We start from the raw sequence: 12,298 nt of genomic DNA, 5'->3' as shown, positions 1-12,298 counted from the left end.
AGGTAAATTGCCGTTTTAAAACTTAAACCGTGTCATTCAGCCTCTATTGTAGTCACTGCAGCTGTTATTTTTGATATTTTAGGCCCTTTTTTATTTAAGATATTTGGTTTTTCTTGACTAAGAAAATGTCAAATACACATCTTTTGATAGGTTTTCTCCAACCATTCATCAATCACAGAAAGCTAGACTTTTGTAATTGTCTCACTTAATTGCTGATCATATCGTCCATCAATTTTCATTTCTTTGGGAAACTGTATGGCTTGCACTCACAGTATAGAACAGACTTTTGAGTGTGTTTTTGATTTTGACTAAATTACTTATTCGTGAATCAAAATTTACAAGTCCGAAAGAAAAAAAGGCTGTGAAAACATTAAACATCTTCTTCTTTAGCTGTATGCACAATATGTTGCTTTTTTACTTGCTGTGTACAAGTTTCAGCAAAGTTATTTATTATTTTGAACAATAAATGGCAAACATGACTAATACTGCTTTAATATTAACTAGCGACAATCTTGCAATGGAAATCTTTTAACTAAACCTTTATTTTGATGAAATCTAGACTCCTGTTAAATTTTGTGACTCTCTTCTATGTTTGTGACATTATCACATTGACAAACAGGCAGATATAAAAACACTTGCCAAGCCACTTTTGTTGTGCCTCCATGGCTACAAAATTTCAGTTTTTGTTGACAACCAATGTGCTGATATTTTCTTGCTCATTTTAGCCATTTCCTGATGATAAATTGATACATGCACATTTTTCCCTACTAATTGCACAGAACATCAGGTTTTTCCCATACTGGAATTAACACTGGAAAATCTACTGCTATGATTTTTTTTCAATGATGCATGAATTTCAATCACTCCATCATAGAAAATTATGAGCTGTCGTATTTGCTGAGAACTCAAGACTGCCACGATATACCGGGTCTTTGCAAGTCCAGGTACACTTTTGTTCACAACTCTTTCAAAACTTTTTTTCCTGAAGAGAGTATTTACCAATATTTGAGAGACAAATCTATTGTTAGGGATCTCAAATCAAAGGATGACTGCACAACTTCACGACCCAAGTGTTGAACTTTTTTCTTTATGGTTTTGTGTGTGTAATTGCATAGCACCCAGTAAGGATCCAGAGTTATGTCAGACCTGCATATGGTGAAGCTCACATTGCCACAAATGTCACTCTGTTTCAGTCTATCACTCAAATGTGAAAAAGGTTTTAACAGTATTAATTGTTCAAAAAAATCTAATCATCTCAACTTAATGGTGTGATCTCTGCAGTTTGTTTACGGTCTGATGCATTGATATTATGCAACCTAACACCTCTCCCATTAAAGGTGTGAATGACTCTGTTGGTACATTCTGCTCTGTTGGTACACAGATCTCTACTTCTCCCCAAGGTGCACCGTAAGAGCACCAACTAATCTGCCACCAGGCAGCTGTGTAATGTTTACATGTAAAATATTTCCCATGGAGTTACAAGTTGGAACAAAACAAGAACAACTGAGTAAAAACAAAAGTGATATGACATGCTGACAGCCAACAACGGCATGACACGGTGCCATAATTATTGTGTAAATGTCAGACAGAGAATGTCAGGAATCTGTATCACACTGCAGAGACAAATTAAAAAGCAGTCGATCTTCATATTTGTAAGCTGCTTCCACATAATACAGTTTTGCATTGCTGCAAATACATGTCTGTGAGAAGCTGAGTTCTCTTTTATGACGGAGAATATTTGTCGTCTGCAAAAAACAACCATCAAAGTGTCAATGCAACTATGTATTTATGACAGGTTTTCCCCTCTAAACAGCTGATGAAAGATTCTGCGTGAACCATAGCTTCCTTCAGATAAACCTGTCTTCCTGAAAGCAAATGCTTCCTCAGCTATTCTGCTGTTACCAAAATCAGTTTAGTCTCATTCTGGGAATGATGAGTATTTATTTATTTGTATGCTGCTTTGCTTTGTTCACTGTGAGATACATATGATGTCCAGTCTATTGAACCTCAACAGCATGTGCAGGGAAACTGCAGGTCGTCGCTGTGTTTAGGTGGAAGTTAACACTTTGGACATGTTTAATAAAAACTGCACAGCGTCAGCTCAGTTTCAAAGGCTGGCCTTGTCAGTAGGGGAAAGCAGCTACACACATTCACTTTAGTGTACTTCAGTACAGTTTTGAGTTACTTTTATTTTTATGGAACATTTTGTTTCTCTACTCCTTTAAAATTCTACTCCACTGTATTTCAGAGGCAAATATTCTACTTTACTACATTTGTTTGATAATTTATGATACTTTGTAGGTTTAGTTTAATAAAAATAAAATGCCAAAAAAATGATGATGTACTGATACAGATTAGGATGAAACTTTGGAGGACACGATTATCCCAGCTTCAACATTAAAGTTCTAAACATTGACAATTATTATCAAGTAATATACATTATTCTGTTACATTACTGCTGAATAATAATATAACAGAAAAATTATTACTTTTACTTTTGGTACTTAAAGTACATATTGATGCAAATACTTTTTCAGCTTTCTTTTATTTAAGTAAAATATAAATAATAATATTATTATCATTGTGCATTATTTTCATCTACAAATACAAGACCATAGTGCTTCTTCCACATCTGTTTATTATTGATACACTATAGCTAATACACAACAACTGGTGCACTATAAAATGTGTATTACTCAATTTCTGACAGTCACCGTTTAAATCAAAAGCAGAGGGTTCACACCAGATTGAACATCATGGACTAAAACTTTCTGAACAATGTTTAATTCTGGAAACAGGATTCCCAGGAATCCACAATTCACGCTATTTCCCATTTCCAGGAAAGTGTATTCTAAAAAACTGCATGTTATTTGAAATAAAACTTAATATCAGTGCTTGCAGCCACATTTCTAACATGATCAGATGAAGTTTCCTGGGTCACTGAACCCTGCTGTTCTTTAAACAATGCATTAAAACAGTGCTTTTCAGAAAAATAGATATGATGGTTTATATAGTCACTCCAAAGTATTGTAATGGTTAAGGACCTGTATTTGTGACGTGGGAAAATATATCTATTGTTTAAACAGATATATTTTAAGTATATACATTTTGCTGGAATGCATATTTAAGCATTTTAGCAAAATGTGAAATAATCACACTAGTTGTGAGTTGGAAAGATCTTCCTGAAATATTTTTCCAGAAATGATCATTCTGAAAGCTGATCTGAACCAGCTGTAGAAGAAAGCATAAATGAATGGATTCAGCATCGAATTGGACAGTGTGAGCCAGTTGAGTGTTTCAATCACAGGGACCGGTGTAGAATGAGAAGCAAAAAGCTGCAAACCAATACAAAGAAAGTAAGGTGTCAAACATAAGAGGAAAACCCCCATAACTATAGCTAGAGTTTTAGTGGCCTTTCTCTCCATCCTACTGACAGCTGCTCCAGATTTTGTTGTGTTCTGGATGCTGTTTACTTGTTTCTGTGCAACCAGGAAAATTCTGAGATAAATACTGAGCATGATGATCGCTGGAAGGTAAAATGAGAAAACAGGTCCCATAATGTTTGCCATTATAATATCAACAGTACATGTTTCTTCACATGTACCTTGGCTGAATCCTGCAGTTATGATACCAACTGCTACAAAAGCAGAAACACCCCAGCTCACCAGAATCATAATCACAGTAACATGAGCAGTTATTGTAGTTCTGTATGTCAGAGGCTGACACACTGCATAGTATCTGTCTATGGAAATGCAGCACAAGTTCAGAATAGAAGATGTGCACAGCGACACATCAAAGCTGTCGCGCATTTTACACATAAAATCCTCATGATACAGACAAAAGGTGACAGTGAACACCATGCTGAAAGGAAAAACCAAAACTCCTACAAGTAAGTCAGCCACTGCCAGAGAGAGGATGAGGTAGTTTGTAGGGTTGTGGAGCTGTTTGAAATAAATGATGGAGATGATTACAAGAAGGTTTCCACATATTGTGACCACAGACAGTGAACCAAGAAACATATATAACAACACACATATTATGGAAGGGTTGCTTGTAAAGAAGTAAGACGCATTGTTTGATTCATAGCAGGGATGTATGGCACTAACAACATAACTGCTATTGAAAGTCAACTCTGGATCCATGCTTTCCTGCAATATCAATCTATGACAATAGGAACATGTCAAAGATATTTAGTTCATCATATAGTTTATGTACAAGCACAGCAGTTTAACAATCTAAAGAAAATCATTTTCAAGTTTTTTCCTTACCTATATAGGTACATTACATTGGTGCCTTAGTTCATGCAAGAGATCAGTGTTGCATGACCTGTGACGCTGAGTCACTCAGCCAAACGTTTGGATTTGGTATTTCTAAATTCCTACCTCATTACCATATTTAACACAAACTGTGTCATCCAATCAAGTGAAGGCATTCAAAAATACAACATGAGGGGTAACTATACAGCAACTGTGTGCGCATGTGTTCCTAATATAATGTTAACAGTGCGACTGAGCTGCATAAGTACAAAAATTTAAATCCTCATTTTGAATGCTCATTGGTTAGCATTTATTTATACTCATGCATTCATAATCAGTTACCGATATTTTAAGATTTTGCAGATACATGACATATTTATGTGTTTTCAGGTGCTGAGCAGGTTGTTGTTTCCAGCACGTGTGTTTTGTAAGTAGATCTTATTAAGAATAGGGTTCCAATTCACAAATCTTCTTGTTCAACATAAACTATATTGCCAAAAGTATTCGCTCACCTGCCTTGACTGGCATATGAAGGTAAGTGACATCCCGTTCCTAATCCATAGGGTTCAATATGACGTGGGTCCACCCTTTGCAGCTAGAACAGCTTCAACTCTTCTGGGAAGGCTGTCCACAAGGTTTAGGAGTGTGTTTATGGGAATTTTTGACCATTCTTCCAGAAGCACATTTGTGAGGTCACACACTGATGTTGGACCAGAAGGTCTGGCTCTCAGTCTCCACTCTAATTCATCCCAAAGGTGTTCTATGGGGTTGAGGTCAGGACTCTGTGCAGGCCAGTCAAGTTCATCCACACCAGACTCTGTCATCCATGTCTTTATGGACCTTGCTTTGTGCACTGGTGCACAGTCATGTTGGAAGAGGAAGGGACCAGCTCCAAACTGTTCCCACAAAGTTGGGAGCATGGAATTGTCCAAAATGTCTTGGTATGCTGAAGCATTCAGAGTTCCTTTCACTGGAACTAAGGGTCCAAGCCCAGCTCCTGAAAAACAAGCCCACACCATAATCCCCCCTCCACCAAACTTTACACTTGACACAATGCAGTCCCACAAGTATGGTTCTCCTGACAACCACCAAACCCAGACTGGTCCATCAGATTGCCAGATGGAGAAGCGTGATTGGTCACTCCAGAGAAGGTGTCTCCACTGCTCTAGAGTCCAGTGGTGGCTGCTTTACACCACTGCATCCCACGCTTTGCATTGCACTTGGTGATGTATGGCTTGGATGCAGCTGCTGGGCCATGGAAACCCATTCCATGAAGCTCTCTGCTGAAGCACTGTTCTGGAGCTAATCTGAAGGCCACATGAAGTTTGAAGGTCTGTAGAGATTGACTCTGCAGAAAGTTGGCCACCTCTTTGCACTATGCTCCTCAGCATCCACTGACCCCGCTCCGTCAGTTTACGTGTCCTACCACTTGGTGGCAGAGTTGCTGTCGTTCCTACACACTTCCACTTTCTTATAATACAGCTGACAGTTGACTGTGGAATATTTAGGAGCCAGGAAATGTCACGACTGGATTTGTTGCACAGGTGGCATCCTATCACAGTTCCATGCTGGAATTCACTGAGCTCCTGAGAGCGAGTCATTCTTTCACAAATGTTTGTAAAAGCAGTCTGCAGCCTAGGTGCTTGATTTTATACACCTGTGGCCATGGAAGTGATTGGAACACCTGATTCTGATTATTTGGATGGATGAGCCAATACTTTTGCCAATATAATGTATGTAAGGTTCACTTTTTACAGTTTCTGATGTGTTGAGAAGAATTCCCCAAGTTACACTTGTAGAACTTTTCGATCAAACAGTTTATGGTGGATGTTGTACTACACATGAGCTGTCTCTTTTCATTTTGCATTTCCCTTTGAGACAGATGCTGGATACATTCTGATTTTCCCTTTGTTGCAATAGTTTTTTTTCCTTGTGTTTCTTGTATTATTTTTTTCATGTCATAGGATTTATAGCAGTTTTACCACAACAATGAATTCTGTAAAACAATCCTAGTTACATAATTACATTTGTTAGAGCATGTAAGTGGAGACTTGGTAAGAACTTTAACAGAAGTTTTGGTCAATCATTTCACATTTCAGGAAATTTCCTCCACAGAGGAATTTTCAGGATCATCCCAAAGAGCATTTAGCCAGAGCTAAAGGAAAATCATCCATTCATCCATCCATTATCTATCCATCATCCATTATATATCCATCCATCCATCCATCCATCATCAGGGTCATGGGCGCTGGAGTCTATCCCAGCTGACTGAGGGTGAAGGCAGGAGACACCTGGACAGGTAACAGTCTATCTCAGGGCTACACATAGAGACAAACAATCACACTCACATTCACACCTACAGACAATATAGAATCACCAATTAACCTCAGCGTGTTTCTGGACTTCGGGAGGAAGCTGGAGAACCTGGAGAAAACCTACACATGTACAGAAGAACATGGAGACTCCATGCAGGAAGATCCCAGGAAGGCTGGGACATAAACCGGGGATCTTCTAGCTGTGAGGCAATAGTGCTAACCATCAAACCACTGTGCAACCCCCAAGGAAAATCATCAATCCCAAAATGACAAAAATTGATTATAAATTTTGTCATGAACAAGTTTTAGTAATTGGAATGTCATTTACTAAAATACAATAGACATTGTTGTTTCTCAAGTGGTCAGAAATAACAGGAAAATGCTTAGATTTCAGTCATATAGGGTTATACAGACTCACTGACTTTACTAATCATGATTATTGCCCTGTGTAATCACACATACACACATGTAGGCTAATTAATGTATTTTCAGGTCCCATCTTTTAGCTGCATTTGTAATTGTGCTGAAATTAAACAATTTTTTCACCGTAAAGTGTTGCAATACATATTATTGTGTTTGTGTCAGTATTGTTTCACTTTCATCATTTCTATCAAATTAAACTCAGCATTCAAGGAAACACGTCAAAGAAGTCTGGAGTTCGTAATATCATTTTGAAATATTTTTCCAGAAATGATCATTCTGAAAGCTGATCTGAACCAGCTGTAGAAGAAAGCATAAATGAATGGATTCAGCATCGAATTGGACAGTGTGAGCCAGTTGAGTGTTTCAATCACAGCAATCGGTGTTACATCATATGTCAAAGGCTGAAAGATGATACAAAGAAAGTAAGGAGTCCAACATAACAAGAAAACCCCCATAACTGTAGCTAGAGTTTTAGTGGCCTTTCTCTCCATCTTACTAACACATTCTCCAGACTTTATTGTGTTCTGGATGCTGTTTACTTGTTTCTGTGCAACCAGGAAAATTTTGAGATAAATGCTGAGCATAATTATGACTGGGATATAGAAGGAGAAAATACATGCCAGAGTGGTTGATATTAGAGCATCAATTAGACAACTGTCTTCACATTTTCCCTGATTAAAACCTGCAACTATGATGCCAATTCCAATTAGAGCAGCGACTCCCCAGCTCACCAGGATCATCACAATGACAACACGAGAATTCATTTTACTTCTGTAAGACAGAGGCTGACACACTGCATAGTATCTGTCAATAGAAATACAGCACAAGTTCAGAATAGAAGACGTGCTCAGGGTGACATCAAAGCTGCCTCGCACTTTACAAAACAAACCTTCATAGTACCAGCATGAGGTGACAGTGAACACCATGCTGAAAGGAAAAACCAAAAGTCCTACAAGTAAGTCAGCCACTGCCAGAGAGAGGATGAGGTAGTTTGTAGGGTTGTGGAGCTGTTTGAAATAAATGATGGAGATGATTACAAGAAGGTTTCCACATATTGTGACCACAGACAGTGAACCAAGAAACATATATAACAACACACATATTATGGAAGGGTTGCTTGTAAAGAAGTAAGACGCATTGTTTGATTCATAGCAGGGATGTATGGCACTAACAACATAACTGCTATTGAAAGTCAACTCTGGATCCATGCTTTCCTGCAATATCAATATGCAATGTTAGAAAAAACCATAAAAGACATTTAATGCAAGTTACAGTTTATGTCCAACCACACAACTCAATTTCCTTAAAAATAAAGTTTCAGTTTTTCTGCTTACCTGCTGGTACATAGGTTTAATTCATGCAAGAGCAATGCTGTGTCCTGAGACACTGTGGACGATGTTTGGGCTTCGTAATTCTCAATTCCTGCCTCATTATTATAACTAATACAAACTGTGGTCATCCAATCAAATGTCGGTATACAAAAACACAACATGATGAGTAATGTAGAGTGTGTGTGCGTGTGCGTGTGCGTGTGCGTGTGTGTGTGCGTGTGTGTGTAATAAAATCTAATTTTGACTGTGGTGAGATATGTGAGGTTTGGCTATTAAATAATATGACTCATGCTGTAATTCAGTGTCATTTAATTAACTTGTTTTTACGTAATTCAAGATGATTAAAGCTTTCGGGGGTTGTTTATGCTTGCCTATCTATTACTAACATGAGTCCATTTGTGTTGTTGAACACCGAACAGCTAGCAGTTTCTGGCATTTTACATTTTTACTCTCTATGGGCTCATTTTTCACTGCAAGATAAAGTCATGCGGCTCTGTGGAAAAAGTAAAACCAAACAAAAGCTGAATAGTAAAAAAAAAAACTGTTCTCAATATAGGGACAACAACCATAGGGAAAGATATGAAAGATATGGGTATCAGAATGGACAAATTAGTCTTAAAAATAATAAAAATGATTGTATTCAGTTTACATTGTGTAAAAATTCAATCTGCTATCCTGCTATCTTCCTCATCCCAACCAGTCGGGGTAGACAGCCGCCTTCCCTGAGCCTGGTTCTGTCGGAGGTTATTTTTTCCTCTCCCTATTTTAGGGTTGTTGTTTTCCAAGTGCACACAGATGTTACCACAACTGGTAAAAAAAGACGACTGTACATGCTATGGATGTATAAGTATTTCCATTTTTACAATCTTTACTAACAAGGCGTTTCACATTTCACAACACATCAACTCTACAAAGATGTTTCACCATGCTGAATGTATCTTCAACAACTTGCTCTTCTGTATAGAGTTTTTTCGCCATAGTAGGGTTCTAATCTTCAAATCTATTACCATCTTGCTCCTACCTTTTTTCCCTGTGGATTTGACAATCAGGACCATTTTAGAGGAAAATTAGCACCGATGTGCCTCTGGAAAGTGACAGCTGATTCTGCTAGTGCCCAGTTTTATAAATGGCCCCCAACTCCATCTTGGAATACAGAAAATACAGTTTCTCTGACACCAGGTGAGCAAGAAACACACACAAGGTGTCATTTTCAACTAATTGCCACATGAAAAATCCAGTGACATGGTTATTGTAGAATTTTGTGATCATCCTGACCTCTATATCCAAAATGGCAGCCGACGTCATCTTGGTAAAACATTAAAAACAGCAGGTTTGGTACTAGATGACCTAGAAAGATGAATGGGGGATCATTTCCCATAAATTCTCTCAATCCACTGACTGGTTATGGGAGAGTTTTGGGGTCATCCTGACCCTGACATGAAAATCGAGAAAACATTGGTAGGTAGGAACAAGATGGTCATAGATTCTAAGATTATGACTCTACTACGGTGCTGCATTTGTTTAATCAATCAAGTTTTATTGTCCTCTCTTTTTTTCCTCTGATCTGCTCTGTGTAAACACAGAATGCAGTTCAGACTTAAACTTCTGGTCAATTTGGTGAATGGTTTACTTTTGGTGAATTTTCAAATAATACATGTAAAGTAAAGCAATTTGGATGAAACATCACAATTTTAAGCTTAGATTTAGCCAATTCTCTTAATCAAACTGTGTGTTGGAAAGTCCAACCATTTGTATCTGTTTTACAGTTTCTGGTTCTGTTCACTGGTTCCATTTTTGCATTTTTGCTCATTAAACTTGTGTTTTGGAAGGGCATGTACAACTTGCTCAGGAAGAACAGGCGAAACAACATAGTGATCCTGTATGTATCTGGACTGTCTGAAAAACTGAGGAGGATCTTGAACAAACACCAGATCCCTGTCTTTTTAAGCCAAATAACACCCTCAGACAAAGAATGGTCCACCCAAAAGACCCCACACCACACAGTCAGAAGAGCAACCTGGTGTATGCAGTTAAATGCAGCGAGGAATGCTCAGATCTCTACATAGTAGAAAACCAAACAGCCACTTAACAAGCGTATGGCTCAACACAGAAGAGCCAGTTCCTCAGGACAGGATTCAGCGGTCTTCCTTCACCTCAAGGAAGAGGGACACTCATTTCAGGACACCGATGTTCAGATTTTGGACAGGGAGGACAGATGGTTTGAGAGAGGCGTGAAAGAAGCCATCCATGTCAAAGTGGAGAAGCCATCTCTGAAAAGGGGGGGTGGTCTGCGACATCATCTTTCGCCATTTTACAATCAGGTCCTTTCAAAACTCCCCAAAAGAACTACTCAGCAGAATGACTCAGGTGAGGTGGCTCATGCTAACGACCACCATTAGCATACGAGGGCTCAGTGAAACTCGCATTTCAACGACCCCCGTTGTCACTCCCTGGCTCCCAACGACCACCGTTGAGGAGCCAGGTGGGCCTTGGCAATGGTCGTTGGAATGTGAATAACACTGACCACACCTCACAGAGGTTATAAGCTGAGGCAACATCAACCACCACCAGAACTGAAGAAGCCTCTTGGATGAGAGGTGAAACGTCTTCAAGGAACCTTCTTAAAGTCCAGTTGGATTGATTTAAACAACTTTGGATAACCATGACCTGGATGAATGAGAAACTACACAGACAACTTGCTCAGGATCTTTCAGCTGAGGAATTTATTGAATTTAACAGCCACTATAAACAAAAACGGCCTGCGGTGCACCACTGCTTTTTTTTTAAATGTACTGGTCTTGCCGTTGGGTGCATGGATTGAGTGGATGGAGAAGGATAGAGAAAAGATCACTACGCTTTTCTCAAACTGTCAGAATTGAAGGGATACCCTAGCTGTAAAAAAAACTTCGTCATTCTGAGATCGCACCTGCTACTTCTCAGCGACACTTGTTTTATGTCCATTACATCATCACCACCCAACCCTTTGCATTATAAAAATGGTCAGTTGAAGAGATGATCACAGAGCCAGGAAACCAGGAAACCTGCCCCCTGATCAACATGGGCACAGTCAACCAGCAGCAACAGCAGCCCCAGAAGCATCTAACACCCACCACAGTGCAGCCAGCATGGTACCCACGTTCCAGAAGGCTCTTTGGTTCTGCTGACTCACAGGAGGAGTTGATGGAGATCACCAGCTCTCCGGTACCTAGCATACCTACCCTCTATACAGGAAGTCCTGAGCCAGCTCTTCCCGGATAATTGGCAGCAGCGACAGGGTTAGGGTTAGCAGGAGGAACAGCACCAGAACCAGCACCACCACCACCACCACCACCAGCACCAACACAGGCACCACCAGCACCAGCACCACCATCAGTACCAGCAACACCAGAACCAACATCAGCACCACCACCAGCACCACCACCAGCACCACCACCACCAGCACCAGCAGCACCATCAGCACCAGCACCACCACCACCAGCACCAGCAGCACCATCAGCACCAGCACCACCACCAGCACCAGCAGCACCATCAGCACCAGCACCACCACCAGCACCACCACCACCACCAGCAGCACCATCAGCACCAGCACCACCACCAGCACCAGCAGCACCATCAGCACCAGCACCACCACCACCAGCACCAGCAGCACCATCAGCACCAGCACCACCACCACCAGCACCAGCAGCACCACCAGCAGCAGCACAACCAGCACCAGCACTACCACCAGCAGCAGCAGCACCACCACCAGCACCAGCAGCACCATCAGCACCAGCAGCACCACCAGCACCAGCAGCACCACCAGCACCAGCAGCACCATCAGCACCAGCACCACCACCAGCAGCACCACCACCAGCACCAGCAGCACCATCAGCAGCACCACCAGCACCAGCAGTACCATCAGCAGCACCACCAGCACCAACACCACCAGTACCAGCAGCACCTCCAGCAGCACCACCAGCAGCACCATCAGCAG

At 40.4% G+C, this 12,298-nt stretch overlaps 2 protein-coding genes across 2 annotated transcripts; both read right to left on the bottom strand.

The window, feature by feature from the left end:
• Positions 1–2,754: 2,754 nt before the first annotated feature.
• On the bottom strand, positions 2,755–4,142 carry LOC111567874 (trace amine-associated receptor 1-like). Its single transcript, XM_023269236.3, has one exon. It carries the CDS (start codon positions 4,140–4,142, stop codon positions 3,153–3,155), a length of 990 nt encoding a protein of 329 aa, XP_023125004.3. The 3' UTR covers positions 2,755–3,152.
• Positions 4,143–7,212: 3,070 nt separating this feature from the next.
• On the bottom strand, positions 7,213–11,695 carry LOC111567861 (trace amine-associated receptor 1-like). Its single transcript, XM_023269218.1, has 3 exons — positions 11,544–11,695; positions 7,875–8,110; positions 7,213–7,802 (listed from the first exon to the last, which is right to left on the bottom strand). Exons 1-3 carry the CDS (start codon positions 11,693–11,695, stop codon positions 7,213–7,215), a joined length of 978 nt encoding a protein of 325 aa, XP_023124986.1.
• Between the last annotated feature and the right edge of the window lie 603 nt (positions 11,696–12,298).

The sequence above is a fragment of the Amphiprion ocellaris genome, chromosome 12 (genome assembly GCF_022539595.1).
Source record: "Amphiprion ocellaris isolate individual 3 ecotype Okinawa chromosome 12, ASM2253959v1, whole genome shotgun sequence".
Classification (NCBI taxonomy): domain Eukaryota; kingdom Metazoa; phylum Chordata; class Actinopteri; family Pomacentridae; genus Amphiprion; species Amphiprion ocellaris.
This window is presented reverse-complemented; position numbering and strand designations above follow the sequence as displayed.